The sequence below is a fragment of the Podarcis erhardii genome, assembly GCF_964252035.2.
Source record: "Podarcis erhardii genome assembly, chromosome: 2".
NCBI lineage: Eukaryota > Metazoa > Chordata > Lepidosauria > Squamata > Lacertidae > Podarcis > Podarcis erhardii.
This window is the reverse complement of record NC_138498.1, coordinates 71358371-71384326: the sequence shown is the minus strand read 5'-3', so window position 1 is coordinate 71384326 and position 25956 is coordinate 71358371. Positions and strand designations below refer to the sequence as shown.

The window sequence follows — 25956 nt, the reverse complement described above, 5'->3', positions numbered from 1 at the left end:
TTGTCCCGAGTCAAAATGTATTAGGAAAATGTTTACTAAAACATTTGTCCTGCAGGTAAAGAAGGCATTCAGTGCAGACTCCTATTGTCCTGCTTATTTTTTCTTCTGTAGGCGATAGTGAATTTGCTTATAGCGTTGTTGCATGCTCTGATCTCTCAAATCCAATTTAGCTTTCTTAGGAAGTATCCTTGGCTCTTGTTTTATCAAAATTGAAGCTGTTTATACTGAGGCTGAAATTGCCTCAATACAGAGGGTATGAAATGCAGTTTACGGCACTGATTGCAGTGAAGTTCCAGTTCCATTAAAGCAGCTTTTAGGCACATACAGATTCAAAGAACCACTCTACTAGTAGGTTTGTGTGTCCAACTGGTTTCAGAGGTGGATGTTTCCAGACAACAGTCTCCTTTACAGAAATGGGGGTTCTTGATACAACAGAACACTGTAAAGAAAAGAACACAAAATGAAAGGAAAGATAAGATTTTGCAGAAAATCAAAGAATTGGAGAAGAAATTAAGATCAAATCCGAAGTCACAGCCGATTCTGAGAGAAATTAAACTATATCAAGCTCAATATTCCAAATTGATAAACCAAGAAATAGAATGGAAGATTAAATCAGTGAAACAAAAAACTTTTGAATCGGCAAATAAATGTGGGAAACTGCTAGCTTGGCAGTTGAAGAAGAGACAGAAATTAAATACAGTTACAAACCTAGAAATTGAAGGAAGAAATATCCAGAACCCCATGGAAATTAGAAAGTGCTTCCAGAGATACTTTAAAAAATTATACACTCAAGGGCCGCAAGATGAGGTTGAGATTAAACAATTTTTGGAAAGAAATGGACTAACAAAGTTGTCACAAAAAAACAGATTAATCCTGAACAACAAAATAACACAACAAGAGATTGAACAAGCTATCCAGAACATGCAACTGGGCAAATCTCCAGGGCCAGACGGCCTGACCTCCAAGTATTATAAGACATTAAAAGACTATCTGATCCAACCAATGATGGAGGTCTGTAATGAAATTATGGAAGGGAAGAAGGCGCCGGAATTGTGGAAGGAAGCTTTTATCACATTGATACCAAAATCTGAAGCTGAAAAGACACAACTCAAAAACTATCGTCCCATCTCCCTTCTGAATGTGGATTACAAAATATTTGCAGACATTTTGGCAAGTAGATTTAAAAGAGTTCTTAATGAAGTAATTCATAAAGACCAGGCAGGCTTTCTCCCAGGCAGACATATGTTTGCAAATACTAGGAACATTATTGACGTTTTGGAGCTTTTGCAAACAGACATAAATACAAAAGCAGTGTTAATTTTTATAGACGCGGAGAAGGCCTTTGACAATATTTCTTGGAAATTTATGAAGGGAAATTTGAATGAAATGGGAGTGGGACGGGGGTTTGAGAATGGGATTGACGCAATATATTCAGAACAAAAGGCTAAACTGATAGTTAACAATGTGGTTACAGAAGAGTTCAAAATTGAAAAAGGAACACGACAAGGCTGCCCGATTTCCCCTTTGTTATTTATTTCGGTTCTGGAGGTGCTCTTGAACTTGATCAGAGGGGACCGGTTGGTGGAAGGGATTCAGGTCGGAGCGAAACAATACAAATTGAAAGCTTTTGCAGATGACCTAGTTTTGACCCTGCAGGAGCCAGAATCTAGTACGAAAAGAGTATTACAATTGATACAGGATTTTGGTCGGGTGGCAGGATTTAAATTAAATAAACAGAAAACTAAAGTGTTGGGGAAAAATTTGACAGATATAGAGTCGGAACGGTTTCAGAGAGAAACAGAACTAACTATGGTTAAAAAAGTAAAATACCTAGGGGTAAACATAACAGCAAAAAACCTGAGTCTATTTAAGGATAATTATGAAAAATGTTGGTCTGAAATTAAGAGAGACTTGGATAGTTGGACAAAATTGAAGCTTTCTTTGTTAGGCCGAATTGCTGCTATCAAGATGAATGTATTGCCAAAAATGTTGTTTTTGTTTCAAACATTACAGATTGTGGACAAAACGGAGTGCTTCCGGAAGTGGCAGAAAGATATATCTAAATTTGTCTGGCAGGGCAAAAAGCCCAGAATTAAGTTTAAGATATTAACAGATGCGAAAGAAAGAGGTGGCTTTGCCCTGCCAGACTTAAAGTTGTACTATGAAGCCGCAGCTTTTTGCTGGCTAAAAGATTGGCTACTTCTCGAAGACACTGACGTGCTGGACTTGGAAGGTTTTAACAATGCTTTTGGTTGGCATGCATACTTATGGTATGACAAAGTTAAGATCAATAAGGCCTTTAAGAACCATATTGTCAGGAAAGCAGTGTTTAATGTCTGGACAAAATATAAAGACTTATTGGAAAATAAAACTCCAAGGTGGCTTTCACCTCTGGAGGCTAAGGCCCGAAAAAGACCCAATATGGAGGCAAAATGGCCAAAATATTGGGAAATATTAGAAAAAGATGGAGACAATTGGAAATTGCAGAGTTTGGAGAAAATGAAGGACAAGGTGCGAGACTGGTTACATTATGCTCAGATTAAAGAAGTTTTTAAAAATGACAAAAAGTTAGGGTTCCAGGTGGAGAAATCGAAGTTAGAAACAGAATTGTTAGAACCAAAGACTAAGGTACTATCTAGAATGTATAACTTGCTGCTAAAATGGAATACACAAGACGAAATGGTTAAATCGGCTATGATAAAATGGGCACAGGACATTGGGCATAACATTATGTTTGAGGACTGGGAAAGGTTGTGGACCACTGGGCTGAACTTCACTGCATGTAATGCTCTGAAGGAAAATGTAATGAAAATGATATATAGATGGTACATGACCCCAGTTAAACTTGCCAAAATATACCATTCGTCTGATAATAAATGTTGGAAATGTAAAGAAAATGAAGGAACATTCTTTCACCTCTGGTGGACATGCCCTAAGGTGAAGGCCTTCTGGGAAATGATATATAATGAGTTGAAAAAGGTATTTAAGTATACCTTCACTAAGAAACCAGAGGCCTTCCTTCTGGGTATTGTCGGCCAGAGGGTGTTAAAGAAGGATCGAACATTTTTCATGTATGCAACAACGGCAGCAAGGATTCTCATCGCAAAAAATTGGAAAACTCAAGATTTACCCACACTGGAAGAGTGGCAGATGCAGCTGATGGACTATATGCAACTGGCCGAGATGACTGGCAGAATCCGAGATCTGGGAGAAGAAAAGATGGAGGAAGACTGGGAGAAATTCAAGATGTATCTACAAAAACATTGTAACTTGTTTGAATGTTAAGAAGGATGCTAGATTATAAAAAATTGGCCACCACTAAACTAGATTTAAATTTGATGCTAAGTGAGATTAAAGAAAATATAAAAATTTTATTGGAAAAAGTGCTAGATTATATTTGAATGTGTGGACATGTGACTGTAAACAAGTTGATAATTTGTTTGGAAAAAATTTTTTAACGACGTAAATGGGAGAGGGGGACGTGAGGGAGTCCAAAGAAGCGAAGAATTTGTTGTGATAGAAGCAAGATTGTTTTATGTGTGCATTTTATATCTAAAAAAACCTTAATAAATATTAAAAAAAAAAAAAAAACAGTCTCCTTTACAGAAATGGCACTACTTCTGAAACCTATAGTAGTTTTAAAAGCCATTTGTGATGTGGCAAGCAAGGGTGATGTTTCAGTTGACCTTTCATCTTCTCTCTGGTCATATACAGACATGGAAAGGTTACACCCTGCTTATTGCACTAGCCTACCAGATTAAGATGCTTAACTCAAGTGGAATCATTAACTTTAATAACTGTGCAGTTGTAAACGTGAATTATTTTTCATTTTCAGTCAAAATAATATATATATTTTCAAGGTTGAAATACTGATATTATGAAGATAATCCTAATTATATAGGGTTGGATCCAGGCATGTCCTTCTACAACTGAGGGGCTCCTTTGGTTTGTGGAGGGGACTCCAATCCAGCACAAATTCCTGTTGGAGCAAACTGGCAAATTGATCAGAGCAGTAGGCAGGATCCTGTTCTGGCCCACCGACTGCAGGCCACTTTTGAGAAGTGGGCAAGACTTGCCCACCTGTTAACAACCTGACACTATATATCATATCACTTCAAAGAAAGAATCAGGGTTGCACTTAAGCACCCCAATTCTTCCCTTTTTCGTTGCAGCCCAAACTTGAATTCAAGCTGCAGCTGCAAAGATTCCTGCTGTCTGTAAGCCCTGCTTTCAGCAGCGTTCAGCTGCACCCAAAAGCTCCTGAGTAAAACCACTCCCAGCAGGGCTTATATTTTGTGCCATATTTAAAAAGCACCAAACACTGGCTCCATTTGATGGGGAGCAATTGGAAGCACCACCACTCTATCAGAGAGTTCCCCATCCCTCTAGAGCAGATTTTTATGGGCTGCAGAGAGGAAGAGGAGAAATCTCCTTTAATCCATTAGCGCATGAGTGTAATTTCACTCATGGGAAATAAAGATCTACCCCATAAAGTTATTAATACACATTTGCTTAACTTCCACAAGTGAGGAAAACAGTGGTTCAGTTAGGACTGCAGAAACCATTTAAAAATTATTCTGATTCTTAATGCCCGTATAGGCACAGTGCTAACTTGCAGTAGGTAAATGTCATTAATGTCAGATCTCTATATTTTGGTGTGGGACTTGAAAAGAAGGAATGATTTATAAAACCTAAGTCACTGTGTTCATTGTAATTGAAAAGCTGACATAAGTCACCAAAATAACACACTGAAAGCAAGTTTTGTTCTGTCTTAAGTCTTTAATTTATAAAGCTAACGTAGCATTTGGCAGCTGGCAACAGCTTACCTCATGCACTTAATTTAACAACAGGAAGCAGCTTTTTAACTCTCGCATAACTTTTTTTCCTAGTTCTTCCTATCACCCGATGGATACCAGAAAAAGTATTCTGCAGAGTGTAAATATATTGCTTTTAGATTTTTAAAACTTAATTGTCCCCTTGTTTGCAACAGGCTACAAAACAACTTAAAGCCTACTCTTTAGTGGTTAAAAAGCAGATAGATCTGAAGGAAGGAGGGGAAGAGCTTATTGTATGAAATTAATGACTGAGGTAGTTTCCTTGTGTTGCCTGTGTATAGGACAGATTGTATATTTCTAGCACAAGTATCACAAATTATCAGAGAAACATCTTCTATTGTATATTTAATAATCTAGTATTCTAATTTATTTCTGCATTTTTCTTAAGCCTAACACACACTTCTGTTTTTTAGCTAGACGTCTGCAAGTTATGCCTCTGCTGCTTCAATTTTGCATGTAAATATTTGTGTAAAATAGTTCGCACCTGAAAAATTAAAAAAACTCAAAGAAGCTTAATTCATGACATTTCATTATTGGCGTATGTGGAATTATGGCAGGCAGCAAAAAAAATTATACATCTTGGATACTGTCAACTAAGAACTTGAAAATTACCTTGGTTTGTGATGTTTTAATACAACACAGCCTTGAAAATCTACAAGTTACTAGGTCACCCTGCCTTCATATACTTGTGTTAGTCACTTGTGGTTTAAAACAAATTTACAAAAACTACATGGCCACCTGGAGACAATGCTTAACTTTCCACATCAACCAAGCAAGTGGCTGTTTATATGCCTAATGTGACACTTGTTAATGAGATGGATAAGAATCTCAGAAGGAAGACAATTAGGCTTTATTCCTGCACATACCGTACTTAAGTTATAAACTCCCCCCCCCAAAGCCATTATGTATTCATTTTTATGCAAACTTAAGACTTTGACCCAAATAAATCTCTGTGTTAAAAAGAATCCTTGAAAAAAATTCCTCAGTTGCTTAAACACAATAGTGTGAATTTGTACTTCAACTTTCTGATAAAATGTTCTGGCAAGCTGAAAATGGTGATGTGGGACAAGCTGACTGTTCTTTTGCAGGCTATTAAGGCTTAAAAGCATTGAGCTTTGGGCATTGAGCTTCAGACTTATAGCTTCTCTTTCAGTCTTGTACTGCCCAGGTCTTTCTTCTCTGCTATCAAATGTTACATGAAAGTATGCGTATTTTCTCTTTCATTTTTCAAGGAACTATAAATTGCTGTATTCAGTGCTACATTCATAATGCTTGCATTGGTTTGTATCGTTGCATAGAAATAGACAATTTGCAGGCCAGGAAGTGGCACTCTAGCTGGTTCAGTGATGTCTCCTAGGCCTAGATGGAATATTCTCTAAACAAGAACAAGAATACAGTATATCAGTTGTGTGTTTTCATGCTGAACTCCCTAAGCAACTTAGGGTGCTGATTTTTCATTGTCTGAAAATAGTTTTGACAAGGGACTATTGATGGGTCACGAAGTTTAATTTGGAAGCAGGCCTTTTTTTCTTCTTAAGTCAACTAGCAAATAGATAAAATCATGCAAACCCCCCAGTTTTTGCGATAGTGACACAGCCCTTTTAGTTTCACTGAAATTTGCTGAGTAATCATCTTCTTAGGGTTAAATAAAACCCATTACCCTTCCACACAGAAATTCAGAAGTCTTTTCTCCAGAATGCTATATTGTGTTATATGTAGCTTAGAAGTAGCAGATCTTGGAGCACTTAAGGAGAAATTGCAGTAAAGAACAGTGGTGACCTCATGGCTATTTTTGTATTCAAGTGTGCTTGTTCCAGAAAAGACAAGCCATGGGAAATGTATGTATCCATGACCTTCGTTTGTTCCTAAATGGAAACAGGCCTCTAATATTGGAATGAAGCAACATACTTAAAAGCAACATTTTAAAAACTTGAAAAATTCTTGAATACAAGGTTCAAAGGTACGAATGTAATTGATTATAGCATTGCTTTTGTCTCTGACCAGGTTGCTGAACAAGCAACATTCTTGGGACTTAATATTGCCAGAGCACTTTCAAATGCTGCAGAACACAGAATGTCTTCAGGTATTTGTTCCAGGAATGCAGTCTGAGAGTCTGCCAAGTGTGTTGCTTGCTCCTGCAACATGGTGACATGTACAAATGAAATCATGCATTTTCAAACATTTTATCAATCAAGAAACAACCATGTGAAAGTTGAAGTGTGTTTCAGTTAATACAAATTTTCCATTTTCTGAAGTTAATGAAACAAAAATGAAAGTTTTTGGAAACTACAGATATTCCAGACACTAGAGAAGTTTTATTTTTCAATATTGGTGTATTTTGCTTGAAGGATATAAATAGAATAAAGGATAAAATACAAAGAGCCAGTGGAGTCGTGGTCAGGCCAGAATATAAAACCATGACATGGAGGACCAGGGTTCAAATTCTGCCTTAGCCATGAAGCTCCCTATGTGACATTGGGCCAGTCACTCTCTCAGCCTAACCACCTCACAGGATTGTTGGGAGCATAAAATGGAGAAGAGGGAGAAACATGTACACCTCCTTGAGGTGCTTAGAGGAAAGGTTGGGTGTAAATAGAATAATAAATTTAAAATAAATGAAAGAAAGAGAAAATCATAGAATTGTAGAGTTGAAAGGTGTGGACCCCAAGGGCCATCCAGTCAAACTTCTTGCAGTGCAGGACTATGAATTAAAGCATAATAGAATAAAAGAATTGTAGAGTTGGAAAGGACAGTTCAATGTGTTTTTAATCCATGGGTCTTGGACTCCATAGTGTTCTAATCACAAATTCTTGGGGAAAATCCATTGTCTAGATATGGCCCAATTTGATAAAATAATACCATTGCAAAAGTGTTTTAACTTTCCTTTTCCGAAAAGATTCCTGTCTTGAGTTTCTTAGCAATGTCTGTATCAGCAGAATTCAGCAGCTCCTTGGATCAATCATAATTTACCTCCTACTGCTTAAGACAGGCTGCATATTTCTAGAAGGAGCATAAAAACTAAAAACAATTTCAGGCTAAGTAATGGCTTTGGATGATGCCTTCATAGAGCAGATTAACAAACATTCATAAAAGAGATATAATAGTCACTTCATTTTTCTTGAAGGTGGGAAAAGCAACTAGTGGATTGCCTATCTTGGACTTCATTCTCACCAACAGAGAAGAACTGGTCAGTAAAGTGGAAGTAGTGGGACCTTGGGAGGAAGTGACCATTTCCTTTTGGGATTCATGATACAGAGGAAAGGGAAAGCTGAGTGTAGTTGGACATGCACTCTGGACTTTTGAAATGTTGATTTCTAAAAGCATAATGAACTATACTGGCTGAGATCCTATGGTCAGAAATACTCAAAGAATGGGTCATGGTAGATGGAGTTTCTTTAAAAAGATGTTTGAAGGCACAACCACAAACAAGAATAGTAGGAGGTACCTAAAGAAACCAGTGGGGGGGGCATAAGGAACTTTCAGATGAGCTGAGATTTAAAGGGGACTTGTTTAAGAAGTGGAAGAAGGGGCAGATTGCAAAGGAAGAGTATAAATAAGTAGCCAGTGCTTGCAGGGAGAAGGTCAGGTAGGCTAAAGCTCAGAAACAAGCACAGAATTACAATAGAAGTTAAAAATAATAAAAGGGGTTTTATGGCTGTGTTTGAAGCAATAGAAAGAACAAGGAAGTAGTAGGTCCTCTGCGTGGAAATACAGAGAAATGCTATTGGATGACGGAAAGAAAGCAGAACTGGCAGAAAATGTATCAGTGGGTTTTTCCAATTGATTTTTACACTTGACCCTGCATTCTGGGTTTGGAGTGTATCTAGTGTGCAACTGACTCCACTTGTCAATGGGCTAAGCGCTTGCATTTGTATTTACCATTACAAAACACCATAAAATCATAACCATGAGCTATGAGAACCTGGCACTTGAAATTTATTTTTTCCTTCTCAGTATATCTTACTGGATATTTCTAAATTATCCTGTGTAGTTCAACAATGTCGTGTAGGTCTGATACCAGTATGACTACATCAGATTTTGCCTTTGCTGCAATCCGATCCCCCTGTATCTGAGTGTAAGCCCTGTTGAATTCAATAGGACTTAATTCTGAGTAGGCATGATTAGGATTACACTACTTGTGGATAGGGCAGTAGTAAATGTGCACAATGGTTCTTTGACTTCAGTGCCTGTGAATCCATATGACAGTTCATTGAACTAAGTACACCAGGTGACTCAGAAGGATCTGGCTCAGTATTGCCATGACTGGATGCTTCCCAAGCTGCTCCATCTTTGCATCTAAGTTTTTGCTTGAGTCTTGTTCTTGTAATTCTGCAGTGCAAAGATTTTTCAGAAAGCATACTTCAGTTGTGTGTAAATCCAGTATTAATCTCTAATTATGTGATCATAAGTAAGGAAAGTTCAGTTTGCCCCTAAATTGTTTAGGATTTTCAGAGGCAGAAAAGATCCAAGACCACAGGAACGGATCACTTTCTTCTTGCTTTAAGCTTGCTGTCTGAATCTCTCATATTAGACAGTTTGGTAGCTATGTGTATATTATTTCCTGTTGGTCGACTGGGCTGCAGAGAGAGCTGCGTCATGGCACTCTTGGGATGACTATTAGAAACTGCTAGGATTTCAGGAAATGTCTTCACTGTAACCCTTCCATGGAAAATAGTTTCTGATTCATGTTCTGCAGGGTTACCTTCCACTCTTCCATTCCACTCCTCAGGCTGCCAGGCTAATTGTTTCGTTCTTCTAAAAAGAATCTTATGAAACTGTGAAGACACAGGCAATGCAATACAATGAGATATAGAAACGAGTTTACTTGTTAAGGATTACTGCAGTTTCTAAGAAAATAAGTATTTTTTACTTACTTAATAATGTGTTTTATGTAATCAAAAATACAATTAGATTAATTCTTCTTTATTATACAAAAGTATTGGACACTGAACCATAGAACAGTTGTATTAACATTTAAGAAAAAAGAAGAAAATGAGATTCTTAATAAAAATGTTAGATGTTGTGAACGTGTAACTGAAACCATAGCAACTTAAAGAGGAGACCACTCTTAATCTTGGGTGGGGGAAATGCAGTGTAGTTGGCTCTTGATAGATGTGGAGTAAGGGAATAAGTTACCAGTGTTAGTTGGGTGTGGGGAGGTATACATCCATTTTATATATTTACAATTGGAGTCTCAAGCTTAAGGCCCAGGGGTTTTAAAGTTCTTTTGGGCTCCAGATACATCCTGCAGCATCCTAAAAATTCTACACAAATTACTGAACTATCTTCACAGTTAGAAATTACAGTCTAGAAATTATCACAGTATGAATCAGGAGTGGTTGCTAATGCACACCTCAGCATCAGAGTTGTCCATGACTACTTTAAAATTAGCATTGTTGGTGTGAAAAGCGTAGGACATGGCTAGGCAACCTAAGGCCAGATCCGACCCAATCGCCTTCTAAATCTAGCCCGCGGACAGTCCAGGAATCAGCGTGTTTTTAGATGAGTAGAATGTGTGCTTTTATTTAAAATGCATCTCTAGGTTATTTGTTGGGCCTGCCTGGGGTTTTTACATGAGTATAATATGTGCTTTTATTTAAAATGCATCTCTGGGTTATTTGTGGGGCATAGGAATTCGTTCATTTCTTTTTTTCAAAATATATTCCGCCCCCCCACAAGGTCTGAGGGACAGTGGACCCAGCCCCCTGCTGAAAACATTTGCTGCCCCATGGTATAGGAGGGTGGGATGCAGTGCAAGTGAGCAGAAAACTCTGGAATCGGCAGTCTTGACAGCTTTTCCAGCCAAGAGGGAATAATAGCCTGCAGCATCCCTACCACACTGCCATAGAAAAACCATAATTTCTGTTAGGTTTTTAATCATCAATGTGTTTCTCTTTGCAGCAATGGCAGCCATTCGGAAAAAGCTGGTTATAGTGGGTGATGGTGCCTGCGGCAAGACCTGTCTGCTCATTGTATTTAGTAAAGACCAGTTCCCTGAAGTATATGTTCCCACGGTATTTGAAAACTATGTAGCAGATATTGAAGTTGATGGAAAACAGGTGAGTCTGCACTTCTGCCACTAGCACATCACCTGCATCTGTTCTACAGAGTATATAGTTAGCATAAATGAATCTATAGTTAGAGATCAATATCATGGATTGAATCCTGAGTCTCACTTCTGCAAATGAAAAGGCTTCTTCCATCTAGGAGAACTGAGTAGGTTTCTGCTGAGGAAAGGGGTTGAGATTTTCAGTTAACTTTTCATGCACCCCACACTACCTTCTACAGAGAGGTCCCAAACATCCAGAGCAGCTGCTGGAGAAAGGAGGAATCTGCAAAAAATCACTCCCTTTCCCCCCATGGAGACTATCCCATTAGCAAAATTCTGCTCACATGAAATCTGAATCCATCCCAAGGAAACTTGATGAATCTATGGGCATGTGTTTACATTTGGGGGGTGGCCTCCTGGTTCTTTAAAGAGTTCATATATGGTTGCTACTCTGTGTAAATAGCACTCTCACTAAATAGAAGGTTTGACTAGCTTAATGTTAGATTGCCCCCCTTTCAAATCATTTGGATGAAATTGAAGGGTATTTGTTCTGTTCTCAGTTACATGCTGCTAAAGTTAATGAAAGGATATCTTAGAAACAGCTTAAAATGTTGTACATTCAGTGGGTTAGTATTGGAACAAACTGTTTTGCCAATTAAAATTTGTGGATGCCTCTTTTGCGCAGAGTGTAGGACACAGCAGCAATTTTTAAAAAGAAGTGTGTAGAAGTAATAAAAAGCAGAACTGAATCTGTTTTATTCTTGATCATCGGACTTTATTTGAAACCAAGCTAAATTTTGTAAGTTTCTTTATTTTTAAAATTTAATGTTTTTATAAACCACTTAAAACAGTCCCTAAGCTATTTACAGAATAACAAATACAATATATAGCAATGAAACTTGAGAGGCTACGATATATAATGCAGTACAATATTAAACATAAATACAATATTTTGCAATAAACAATAAAATCCTAAAGTATAGCAGGTCACTTTGAAGCACCTTTAGAGTCCAGGATCCCTTCTTCAGCCTCACACTTGCCAAGCCACATCCTGACTCGCAAAGTGCTACAGTCATACCCAAATTCTGCCTTACAGATACACAGATCATACAATGCCTACTACTAATTCAATATCACCCTCCCCATTCTACTCCCACACCTTACATTGCTTCACCAAAACAGCTGCAAGGCTTTCAGAAACAACAGTATGTATGTGTGCCATTTATATGTGGATTTTAAATGCAGGATATTCGTTTTTAAACTACAGAAGAATTTATTATCCTACTGCACAGCAGTATTAGCAATTTCTACGTAAAGGGGAAAACTGGTTATATGAATACAATCTTGGTCTCTCTTTTCCTTACCCCAGAGAAATCCTGCCAAGTTTTCCTTTCCTTCTACAGTGCCCTGTATTTATGTCTGTCACTCCAGTGGCAGTTTTGTGAGAATGACATTTGCACAGAATTGTTTTCAGTCTTGGTGCTCCTTCTCACTTCTTTGTACATGAGTGTAGGTGCCCAAGTACAAAAGGTGCATGCCTCGTGTCAGCTTGGAATGACTTCTTTTTGAGTTAAATTGCAACTCTGCCCTACAATGTAAACAAATTTTAGGGACCTTTATCCATTTTGGTCCCTGCTCTTTAAAGATTTTCATCCCAAAAAACCATTGATTTAAATATGTGTTTATTATGAACTGAAGCAGGGAACATATGTCCTGGAGGTATTAAAATGTAAAATGAGAAGAGGCCTTCAATTTGATCTTGGCTGTAATACTTTGAATAATTTGCAAATTGATCCAAGCTCCTGAATGTTCAATCATATGCATCTGGAAAATGTAAACTGATACTTCTGTTAAGCTATTTCTTATCAATACACTACACTAGTGGCTTTCAGTAGAAAAGAAGTTCCTCAGGAACTGTTCGAACTGAATTCTTGGACAGAGAATTAAAAGCACTGAAACTGTTTGTGGGTTTTGTTTTGTTTTTTAAACCTTTTATCCTGCTTTTAGGCAAGACTTAAAGTGGTTTACAATTAAACATATTTCAGTCAAACATTCATAAAACTCAAAATACTCAATTATATCTAAAAACTATAAAACAGCATAAAACAAAATGGACATTTAAAACTGTAACCCAATGATCAGCATCCTTAATTAACCCCCAGAAGCCAGAATGAATTTAGGCTGACTGAAAATATCAGAGATTGGCTTGCCTGATATCACTCAGCACCGGGTTCCATAATTTGGGAGGGGGCGTGTCCAGAAAAAAGGCCCAGTTCTGTTTGCCTACTTGCAATTCCTTTTTATGTTCATGTTTATAAAAATACAATTGATACTGATTCTCCCCCATTTCCTTTGAGGTAAGGTACTTCAAGCAAACATCTATTATCACAGTCATATTTGGTAGTAATCAAAACCTGCAATCAGCAATGCAGTTTTATAAAATCTTGCTAACAGTGAAACTCCTGAGCAATACAGCTAAACACTCAAATCCATTTTTTCTAACTAGCGGAGGCCGAACAAATAGGTGGATATTCTTTTTTCAAAGAGAAGCTCTGGAAATCTGTTCAGGGCCCATATAAAGAAGGCCTTTGCTCCTTGCACAGCTCTTCTCACCACTGTTGAAATTAGCATATGGAACAGTGTATTATTTCTTTTTAAATGAGAGAGTGCTTAAATGGAGAGGGACATGCTCTGAAATCTCAGGACAAGAACTTTTAACACCACCCTGACAAGCCTTATCTATTAAGGTACCTTCTTTTATTGACTGAATGCCCTTATTCTTCCTGTAGGTGGAGCTGGCCTTATGGGATACAGCAGGACAAGAAGACTATGATAGACTTAGGCCTCTTTCATACCCTGACACCGACGTTATACTTATGTGTTTTTCAATTGATAGTCCTGATAGTTTAGGTAAGTAGTTAAAACTAAATTCATGTCATGTCCTCTAAATTACTGCATTGCTAGCAGGATGTCTATACTATATATAAGCTAAAACTTCAGAGAACTTGTGTTTTCAATGAAACATTTGTTCTTGGGGGAGGGAATCTCATTTCTTAATCATAGCTGTGAACAAAGTGTATAAAAAAGATTGCTATTGTGAAGGTAGGCAAGTTTTTTTGTGAAGGTAGGAAAGGAGGCTAATATCAAGGACAAAACAGTTAGAGAATTCAACGTTTCTGTGTCTAAAACTGAGCTGGGAGAAACATTAATTTCCCTGATGTGATGAAGTTTGATCTTGATCACATTTTATTCCACAAGAGGCAAGTTCGTTACTCTTTAAATGCTATTGAATTTCAATGCAGATATGCGTGGGAATAGTTTGTTAACCAAGGGTAGCTGTAACTTTAACGGGGGGGGGGGGGATTATGTTTTACTTAGCTGAACATACTTTTGAGATAATATGCAAAAATATAAAATACATATTTCTAAGGGCAGTATTTCTTCCATAAATCCAGTTATACCTACTCTAAACTTGCTCCAAAATGTACTGTTTAGTGATTAATGGAAATTCATCATTGGTTCAGCAGAAAGAGAATTTTAAGACTTCGTTCTTCTATAGATCTTGCCAAGTGACTTAAATCAAGGAATGGTAGCAGGCTGAGATTCGTAATGTTTCTTTCTGCCTTGTTTACTAGCTGAAACAGACTAGTGGCAGAGAAATGGTGGCAAAAGGTGGGAAAACTGCTATGGATTCGGTCTTAGCCAAATTAGAGAATGTTGGAGGGAAAATATATTCCATTAGGATAAGCTACTTGAGAGCTGCCAAAATGGAAACTGGAATCCATTGGAACGAGTGCAAGGATCACACCTAGGAAGGGGGGGGGAAGGATCCTGACTGCTCTCACTAACTGCTAACAGCTGGGAAAATCCCAAATGGCCTCTTGTTTGGGATCTTTAAACACTGGTGTCTAGCATTTTGAGAGCCCAGCCAGTAAGGCTGGTGAGGGATATGGGAAAATGAGCTCCCATGGAAATTTGCTGTACATGTGTTACCTTAATCTTGACTGGAGATTGATTTTCTGATGTGAGGTTTTTTGTTTTTATTTCAGAAAACATTCCAGAGAAGTGGACTCCCGAGGTGAAGCACTTCTGCCCCAACGTACCAATCATCCTGGTAGGAAATAAGAAGGATTTGAGGAATGATGAACACACAAGGCGGGAACTGGCCAAGATGAAGCAGGCAAGTCTTTTTTTCCATTTCCATGTAGTATCTGTTAAAATCAGCTATGAAACTCACTGTGTGACCATGGGTCAATCCCTCAACCTAACCTACCTCACAGGGTTGCTGTGAGGATGACATGGGGGGAAATAGACTCATGAATGCCACCATGAGCTCCTTGGAGGAAAGGTGTAATAGCTATACTGATGAATGAATAAACAAAATTAAAAGTCTTTCTCTTGCCTGCCTGCCGACAATTTTGAATTGTTGGGAGGAGACCCGGTTTGGAATTAAAAAAAAAAGAAGCCTAACCTAAAAATGAAAGTGAAAAGAACATGTGACACAATCAGGATATTTAGGCCTGCAAACATTAGACTTTACATGTAGGTCCCCAGCAAATCCAGTGTGTGGCTATCTGCCAGGACAAGCTTTCCTTAGGTGGATGTGCAGACAAGGTGCAATCCATGATCCTGTATTTGGTATACCGAGTTCTCATCTGAATCATCCCTCACGCCATCCTCCTTTTTGTAATAGCATTTTAAGTTTGCCAAAGTGTTTGAATATTTTTATCTTCACATCAATCCTTTAAAGTAGATAATAGTGTAATTTTAGCAAAGCAGCTGAAAGAAAAGTACTAGCAGCACTTTAGAGACTGACAAATTTATAACAGCATAAGCTTTTGGGGGCTAAAGCCCACTTCGTGTCTGCAGCACACGCAGCCCCCCCCCCCCTTGAGGACACACGATTAGAAATTTAGTTCTTTATTGTCAAAGCACTCCTAAGGTGCAAGAATCACCTGCACTGTTCCTGCTAAATAGGTAATTAGGCATCCCCTCCTTCACACCTGTGCTCCGATCCAGACAACAGTGCAGCCATGCCTCCATCAGCACATTTAAGCCCCCTTAAATGAATTTCATCCCTGCTACCAAACCTTCAAACCTCTAGTAATTGCATCTTTTCAGGAGACAGTACAGAAGAGTCTGCCTGGCTTTCCTGAGTTGGAAATAGCAACATTCTATTATGCCTTTGGACAACTAAACAGAAGTATAATAAAACTGTATAATTGCAAATAGTTTACAGTATTTTTATTTTTCATGGTGTGGGCACATCCCCTGGTCTGTCTCTCTACCCAGCTGGCCAAATCTAACTGTTCAGTGGCATATACTGGTCCATCACCAGAATTCCATAGTGCAGTACTAGATTTCCTGAGCTGGGCAAGCAATGTGCTGTGGTAAGAAAACTGCCACAGGTACAAAGGGACATTTCATATGTTGCTGCAGTAATATGATTACTTCTAAAGCAAGATCATCACATGGAAAGTTCCATGTCGGCATCGTGCCTACCTGGGCTTGCTTTGTGGAGCAGCTTTAGGATCTAAAGTTTAGGTCATTGTCTCAGTATTTTTTTCAGTACTGGAGAATATTCTAGATGTTGGACAAACGTTATTGACTACTTGATGCTAAAACATTATGCCCTTTTCTTTAGTAAAAATGCTTGCTCACTGTGAGGAAGCCTAGTGTTACAGGTGCAGAGGGATTCACTGTTAGACAGAGATATTTATCTGCCTCTTGGTAACATCCTGCAATATGAATAAATTAGGTTTCTCGACTCCTATGTAATAGTCCTTTTAAACTGCATGCCTATACCTGACATTTTTCTAAAAGCCAAACAAATTCTTAAGTTCATTTAAATCACTAAGATGTGTGTTGCAACATGTCACTAACTTATAAAACAGCTGTCACCTGAGCAGTAGCTGGGGCAGTAACTAGTCCCCCTTTTCTGCTACACATACTGAGGAATAATGCAGCAAATAAATGATCTCACAATTTTTCTCTTTAAGGAAGAAGAGAACCACAGGGAATAGAACGTAGGTTTTAAGATTCAAGTTTTTGATGGCTTACTTGCGCTGACTGCTGCACTATGAAACCTATTGTTGCTGTACCAAACCATTTTTAAGTGTTCACTTCAATTTTAGAAGGCCTCACTTTGCTAGAAGAGCATTGCCAGAAGTTTATTCCCTTCATAATAGCAGCAGAGAATCAGGGGCTTGCATCTGAATTGGGAGGATAAAAACCAAAATGGTCCGTCTTCCTTCCTTTTGAACTATGTTAATTGTTTTTGTGTTTGTACAGGAGCCAGTGAAACCTGAAGAGGGCAGGGATATGGCAAACCGCATTGGTGCTTTTGGATACATGGAGTGCAGTGCAAAGACCAAAGACGGTGTGCGGGAAGTTTTTGAAATGGCCACTAGAGCTGCTTTACAAGCCCGACGTGGCAAGAAAAAATCCGGGTGCCTTCTCTTGTAAAGCACGGCCAGGGGAAGATGGCTGAAGCAGCGCCCTGCACTCGATAAATTTTTGAAGTGCTGTTTATTAATCTTAGTGTATGATTACCAGCCTTTTTCATTTATCTATAATTTACTTAAGAGATTTAAAATTGAGTCTTGCTACCAGTATTTAGAAGCCAACCATGATTTTTTTATAACGGTCTGCATCAAATACATCTGTGCACACAAGGGTTAACTTCAACATTCCTTTAACAAAACTTTCTCTGCACTTGCAGGATATGCCAGGCGCTAATTCAAGACAATTCTCTAACTTCTTGCTTTTTTTAGAAATGGGGAGGGGAAAGCTGGTAACACTGAGAATTGGGCTGTAACTACTTCATAACTAACATGTTCTAGCCTATTCAGGCACAACAGACATGGCTATGGATGAGGTCCTGAGTAACTTCAGTATTTTCACATTTGATTTCTTCCCTCCCTCCCCCCCCCCCCCGATTCTGTACTCAAAGGCTCTGAAGTGTAAAATTGGTGGTTGGAAAATGTGATTATCCTGAAATGACCAAAGTCCCATCCAGCTATGAAGTGACAGTTCTGTGGTTTCATGTTAGTTACTTTATAGTTACTGTGTAATTAGTGCCACTTAAATGTATGTTACCAAAAATAAATCTATATACCCCAGCCTAGATGTAGTATTTTTTGTATAATTGGATTTCCTAATACTGTTGCTTGTAACTTCTGTGTAAGGTGTTCTGGGTTTTTTAATAGTGTATTGCAAAATAAAGTCAAATGGAGATTGATGCCCTTTCCCCATTTGTAATTGTCCAACCCATTTGTATGACTTAAACATGCCCAGAAAGCTCATCTTAATACCTCCTTTGGAGCAAGGGAAAAGCAGCTGTTTTACAGTCAAGGTAACTGAATGTTTCAGAAGCTTTAAGTTAACCCCTGCTGAATCCAGCTCCAAGCTGAAAATGCAATTTCTTGTTAATCTGCTGGCCAAATTCCCATCCTGTGAACATCTTGCTGTTCTGCAGCAAACTAAACTCTCTTCTGTATTTCCTGTTTCCAACAACTAATAAAATAAAGGCAGTTTTCTAAGCTCCCTGTATTCTGGTGTTTGTGTTCTTCGCTGTGTAGAAGCTTGTGTTCAGGGTGGAACAGTGTGAATTTAAAAAGAAAGCCAACACTCATCTTTTTGTCTATAATTGTCAGCAGCACTGTCTGCAGAATATAACAACCCTACTTTAAAATATAAAGATGTGTAACTTGCTCCTGAATATCCAGCGGCTGGGCTCTTGGCTAGTGCTGGCAACTTGATACCAGTACTCCTAGCAAGCTGCCTAAGTAGGTATGAAGGTAGGGTAGAGCAGAGCAGTGCCTTTTCCTCAAGAAGGATCCATGCTTGCATTGCCAGGTTAAAACATGTCTACACAAGAGAAGATAACTGCACAGCAAAGTTTCTGGCAAATGGTCATCTTAATGCACATCATGCAGCAAATACTGTTACTCAACAGAGAAAAAAAGTTGAGCACCCTAAATATAACAATAGTGTAATAATAATAATAAATAATAATAAATTTATTTATACCCCGCCCTCCCCAGCCAAGGCCGAGCTCAGGGTGGCTAACAAGCAATAATAAAAATAAGTTGAATGAATACAATTTAAAAACAAGATTAAAATACAACTTTAAAACATTAAAAGTTCTTTTTCATTATTGCACAGGTTTGTATATTTAGCTATACAAGTGCATGAGGTAACTATAAAGAGCTGTAATGCATATCTACTGTCAGATTATTTTCCGTATATGCTAGAAGCTTTAGCATATGTAAATGCCAGTGCACTTTTGCAACTGTTTCTAATTTGTGTTGGTGCATCTGTCTTCAGCTATGTCCTTTGGTACAGGGTCACAAATGATCACCCCAAACTTTCCTTCTCCCCTTCCTAGAGAATGTTTGGGGTTGCGGAAAAGTAAGCATAACAATTGTGCCTTTCTCCTTCTGCACCATCTCATCAGTCCAGTGGCAAAAGCATGCCATGCTCTAATTTTGCTTGCCATAAAGCAGGAGTCCTCAAGATTTTTCAGCAGGGAGCCGGTCCACTGTCAGACCTTGTTGGGGGCTGGACTATATTTTTGAAAAAAATGAAGGAATTCCTATGCACGCTGCACATATTGTATTTGTAGTGCACAAAAAGCAAGAAAAACAATACAATATTTTAAATGAAGAATGATTTTAATCAACATAAACATAACAATACAATATTTAAAATACTTAAAATAACCCAAGATGCATTTTAAAAGGACACATTCCATACAAGAGCACTAGGCAGGCCCCACAAATAACCCAGAGATGCATTTTAAATAACAGGACACATTTTACTCAGGTAAGCCACACACACCCAACTCTCCCCTCCCTTCTCCACAGCACCGGACGAGCCCGGTGGCTGCTTACCTGTGTCTTGCGAGCGGCACAGGCTGGCAGCGGTGGGATGATGAGTGGTGTGTGGAAGGGCTCCGGAGAGGGGCTTGCAGCAACAAATCCCGAATTGAGCCTGCTTACAGAGAGCCCGGATAGCTCAGTCGGTAGAGCATCAGACTTTTAATCTGAGGGTCCAGGGCTCATGTCCTTGTTCGGGCGGCTGAATTTTTGGGGGAAGCGGGTGGCGCTCAGCGCCTAGGACTTGCCGATCGTATGGTCGGCGGTTCGAATCCCCGCGGTGGGGTGAGCTCCCGTCGTTCGGTCCCAGCTCCTACCCACCTAGCAGTTCAAAAGCACTCTTAAGTGCAAGTAGATAAATAGGGACCGATTACAGCAGGAAGGTAACGGCTTTTCCGTGCGCTGCGCTGGTGCTGGCTCGCCAGAGCAGCTTCGTCACGCTGGCCACATGACCCGGAAGTGTCTGCAGACAGCGCTGGCTCCTGGCCTCTTAAGCGAGATGAGCACGCAACCCCAGAGTCGGACACGACTGGCCCGTACGGGCAGGGGTACCTTTACCTTTACAGTGGCAGCCACTCGAGTGCTAACGCTGCTGCTGCTGGCACCAACAAAGCCTAGCCCCCTTCCTCTAGACAGGGCAGGGAGAAGCCAGAAGGAGGGAGGAAGTGCCGACGCCATGTGAGGGAGAGGGAAATAACACGTGCGCAGCCTGAACGATCAGATCCACGCAGCGATTCCCAGACCGTCCGTGGGCCAGATTTAGAAGGCAATTCGGCCGGATCTGGCCTGCAGCCTTAGTTTGCTGACCCTTGCCATAAAGTCTGCACGTTGCTTTCATTGGGTTGTCTGCTAAATGCAGGATTAAAATACATTCTCAGTTATGTAGGACCCATAGTGTTTTAGGTTTGCTTCTTGAACAGCAGCTCTGCTACACTTTGTCCCATGTGGCAGGACTTTTAAAACTGAGGGAAGCTTCAGAAGCAGTTTGATACTGCAAGGGAATCTGCTGTTGACAGAGGAAAGTTTAAAAAGACACACAAACCCAAATAGTCATGTGGGCAAGCCTAAAGAACCTCGCAGGTGCTTGCAGAATCTTTCCTTTGCAACATGTAAAGTTAGTATGTTCAATGTGTATATGAAAACACTTTATAATTTGTCAGTCTCTTCCAGACATTACCTCAGAATATTGCTGCACCTCAGCAATGATACCAAGGTGATGTAAGAATAATTTGATACTTTTCAGTTTCAGTGAATGACGCATTAACATTATCTCTAACCAAGATGGGGTGCCTACAAAAGATAAAAGGGCACAGGGATATTCCATCATTTGCACAGCACAGTAATTATCATCTCCATCTTCCATTTCGTGCATGGAAAATATTGTCAACTCTTAGTCATCCACTTTCATGTGAAACCATTTTAAAAAGCTGTATTTCAACCTCCGCTAGGCCTCAGTTGTGTGATATTGACACTCCCTTTCGGTGATAAATATTGTGTACAGCATTCAGTTTATGAAATACTGAATAGGCACTGTGTTGTTTATGTTCTCAGATTCCTAATACTTTCCAACATACTTGTTTTTATTTCAATAATTTATATCTTCTTTTTCTCCATTGAAAAAGAACCCAATGCAGCTTTCAAAAACAAGATCAGTTTGTTTTTAAAGTCAGATTACAAAACAAATAAAAACTGCCACCATTCATCTTTATCACAGTGTGAGCTAGAAAAACGTTGCAGGCTGTTTTTTACATTTCACACAATGCATAATTTTTGCAGCTTTCTGCCACAGGTGCGGCAAGGGCCACCAATCTGGCTGGTTTTCAAGTGGTGTTAAGGCAAACTTAACGCGGGTGGCACTGTGGGTAAAACCTTAGTGCCTAGGGCTTGCCGATCGTATGGTCGGCGGTTCGAATCCCCGCGGCCGGGTGAACTCCCGTCTTTCGGTCCCAGCTCCTGCCCACCTAGCAGTTTGAAAGCACCCCTAAGTGCAAGTAGATAAATAGGTACCGCTTTATAACGGGAAGGTAAACGGCGTTTCCGTGTGCGGCGCTGGTGCTGGCTCATCACGCTGGCCACGTGACCCGGAAGTGTCTCCGGACAGCGCTGGCCCCTCGGCCTCTTAAGCGAGATGGACGCACAACCCCAGAGTTGGACACGACTGGCCCTGACGGCAGGGGTACCTTTACCTTTACCTAAGGCAAACTTATGGTGGGCAGGTCAGTTATTAGGTGTTTGCCATGCTAGCTAAACAGGCTCAGGGGAGAGGGTACTTCATGCTCTGCTATGGGCTTCCTTGACACATGTGCTTGGGAACATGATGCTGTACCTTTAGTGTGATCCAGTGGAACTCCTGTAACCAGAGTGAGGAAGAAGAATGGTGTGATGATTTAAAGTTCTGCTCAATTAAAGATGTTGGAAAACATACAGTGAATAGATAAAACGCAAGATGGAAACATTTGAATGCTCATTAAAAGCACAGGCAAATGCATGGTCAATGGCTATCATATGTAACTCAATAAATTCTCTTTATTAGTAACAGCTCAGTTGTTTTGTTCAGATAGCAAATCTACAAGACACTGGTCATACTGAACTCTTTGTTCGGTACTGCAAGTATGGACATCTTTCATAGAATTGTAGAATTGGGTGGGACCACAAGGAACATCTAGTCCACTCCTCTGCAATGCAGGAATCTTTTGCACAATGTAGGACTCAAACCCACGTCCCTATGATTAAGGGTTGGTTGGTTGGTTGGTCAGTCAGCCAACACAGTCCCCAAGCACCTATTTAAACAACAAAAGAAAACAGGACTAATGGGAAGAAATGCTGTTGAGAATCTGTGTGACAGAGACTACAGACTGAATTGCAACCATGCCCAGAGCACACCTGGGGGTGGGGGAGTGAAAGGTCCTCAGCTCCTGCTATGTCAGTGAAAGTCATGAGAACGGAAAAGCATGTCAGGTAACGCTAGAGTGGCTGATGAGGACTCCAAGCTTAGGCATACTTATTTACATACATATAATTGTTGGCTATTTGCAGATTAGTTGCGCTGCAGAAAGCATGCTGGGGAGACCACACATTACAAGGAGCGCAAAAATAACTTTTGCTAGGTTTTAATATCAAAAACAAAAACTCCTTTTTACATTAATTCTAATATATCAATAAGCATGACCCATCCAACAACCCAACCACTAGGGTCCTTAGAGAGGTAGGTGCTGCTCTTTATATACTATACCCAATTGCTGACACAGCTTAATTAACACAACTTAACAGCACCTGCTATACTGCTTCACAGCTGTAAAACTAGGTCACGTTATTTGCTCTGGCCCTTAAAGAAATACACATCTTGTGGAACAATAATGAACCTTCAAATTTAAAGAGACCATTCAACAATAATAGACATGTATAAAATTATGTGTGGCATGGGGAGAGGGGATAGAGAAAAGTTATTCCCCCTCTCTCATAACTAGAACTCATGGACATCCAATGAATGAAGCTGAATGTTGGAAGATTAAGGACAGATAAAGTATTTCTTCACGTAACGAGTAGTTAAAATGATGGGTCTTGCTCCCACAGGAGGCAGTGATGACCACCAACCAAGATGGCTTTAAAAGAGGATTAGATAAAGTCATGGAGGAGAGGGCTGTTGATGGCTACTAGCCCTGATGGCTATGTTCTGCCTCCACAGCTGGAGGCAGCAATGATTCCCAGTACCAGTTGCTGGAAACCACAGGAGGGGAGAGGGCTCTTGTGCTCAAATCCTGTTCGCAGGTTTCCAATGGACATCTAGTTGACCATTGTGAGAAATGATGCTATACTAGGTGGGCCACTGGCTTGATCCAGCAGGCTCTTCTTATGTTCTTACTTGGAAGTGAGCACCACTAAACTCAGTTGGATTCCCCTCCCTCCTCCTCATAGTCCTGTTGCAGCTGCCACTGTCTTTGTTGCATAGCATCTATACAAGCTGTGTCTTAGTGCTTCAGCAAATCACTGAGCCCCCACAATGTGGGTGCCCAGAAAAGAAAATAAAGTATTTAATCAGTCCAGCTGTCCTTTTACTTCCCGGTTTCATTATGGCAGCTTGGCTTGTAAGGGGAGAAACAAATATTTGCAATGCGTATTTGCCCCCTTCTCTCCAAGCCTGCACAAAAATGGCTTTGAATTGTTACACCAGGTGCGCTTTATTTGTTTTACACTGACACTTGTGCAATTATTTCAACAATGGCTAAGCTGAAACAAAAGCAAGGGACACACATATGAGGAAATGACTTTCACAAACAACTTCCTCAAACATATTGTCGCAGGCACCTTTGCAGCAATAAGTGCCAAGAAATATTCTTTGCAGGACAAACAGGATGTTTTGGGGTCGCACAAACCTATCTGCAAGATGTGCCGTGCAGATTATTTGGTAGGGCTTTGATTTGAAAAATGATAAGGTTCCATGCAGATGCATGCTTTACTCTTTTAGTACAAGCAATCAAACATTCATTTCTTTTATATATCCTGTTCTACTAAAAGTACCCAGAGTGGCATTCAGTCAAATCGTAAAACCATATATGATATAAAAAAAGTACAAGTTCAATTTGCAAGTAATTTCTAAAAGCAATAGCAACTTAGAATGCAGTTATTGCTTCAAAACAAAACAAAAACCGAGCAGCACTGAAAGTGGAAATTGTGGCACATTCAAACAGACATCCATAAAACTGGGAGTTACCGGTACATATTTAAATCCTATTGAAACAACTGAGTTCACAAATTATTCAGTGAGGTGCAATGGTTAGAGTGTCAGACTAGGATCTGGGAGACCAGGGTTCAAACCGCCACTCGGCCATGAATGAAGCTCCCTGGGCCAGGCACTGCCTCTCAGTCTAGCCTACCTCACAGGATTGTTTTGGGGATTAAATAAGGAGGGGGGAAACTATGACTGCCACCATGAGTTCATTGAAGAAAATGATGGGGTATAAATGCAAAGCATTCATTCATTCATAATGGGAGGAACCAAAGATGCTCCTTTATAACTGAGTCTGGGGATCCAAGACAAAGAATTCAAAGGGTGCTTTTAGTTCTAAAAAGACATGCCAGATCATAAAGGACATAGGATCACCTGACTTCCAAGAAGCAATTTGCTGCCACTTTTAATATTGGGAACAGGGCAAATGATGCCATTTTTTCCTTTTTAACTGCGGCATGACTTATCTTGCATTCTTTGACACTTGATAGTCATAGAACAATTCTGGAACATGCAACAACCATGCAATGAATCAGGAGGAAAGTATAACCTGTCGAGCATTTGCCTCGTAGAGCAGTTCCAAACCACAGGAACGTTGCTGGAGAAAAGGGTGTCAACCTTGGCTTAAAAGCAGAAGCTGACATAACAGGCAGCTCCCCGAGCTCACAAAGGAAGTGGGGCAGGAGGAACTGTGTGTGTGTGTGCCTTGTCTTCCCTGCAGATCTCTCGCAAGAACAGTTACAGCAACAGCACACAGGCAGAGCGACATGTTGAAACCTCTTCCCTTTTCCATTTGGCTGCCTTCCCTATCCTGCATCCGGGGACAGACGCACAAGATTACACCCATACTGTACACTTCACTTGTGCACAAAGATGAGTCAAGTGGAATGACCTAAGTCTGAAGCCCCCACTTGGCCAAAAAGCTCAGTGAGTGAGCTTGGGCAGCAGGGGTGCCAACTTGAATAAAATATTGGGGAGGCAGCTAGGCCCCACCCAGCATAATCAATTACATGATGCAGCACACACCCACCCACACCATATAAATGGCAGTGCTCATCAACATTTGGGAGGTGGCCACCTCAAAGATTTTATTGGGGGAGGTTTAGGGACCTTGGCCCCTAGGAGTTGGCTCTTATGTACCACATGTATATATTTATTATCCCTTTGTTCCCAGGGTAGATCTTTATTTGCCCTTGTTCCCAATTAAGATCTTCTACCCTAGTGGGGACACCATTTTGTGGTTTGTTTCAGGTGCCCTATCAGCATCCGTAACAAACTACATTTCTCAGAATTATTTGGGGGAAGCCATAGATGTTTAAATTGTTATTATATTGTGCTGATGGGAAGTTTTAATTGTCTAATGCAATGCATGCCTGCAGTAGAGGAAAAGGAGGAGCTGGGTGTTCTGACTCCTTTTGCTCACTTCTTCAGAATGGGCTCACTGGGCCCAGTCCTTACAGTGGCACC

The 25956-nt window shown here is 39.9% G+C and overlaps 1 protein-coding gene across 1 annotated transcript in view; it reads left to right on the top strand.

The window, feature by feature from the left end:
- The window catches only part of RHOA (ras homolog family member A), a 30227-nt gene extending 11802 nt beyond the window's left edge, over positions 1-18425 (top strand). Inside the window, exons 2-5 of the mRNA XM_081851358.1 lie at positions 10737-10894; positions 13674-13794; positions 14934-15064; positions 17176-18425. Of these exons, the coding sequence (XP_081707484.1) occupies positions 10739-10894; positions 13674-13794; positions 14934-15064; positions 17176-17349 (582 nt within the window). The 5' untranslated portion in view covers positions 10737-10738 and the 3' untranslated portion in view covers positions 17350-18425. The remainder of the gene's footprint in view (positions 1-10736; positions 10895-13673; positions 13795-14933; positions 15065-17175) is intronic.
- Positions 18426-25956: the final 7531 nt, after the last annotated feature.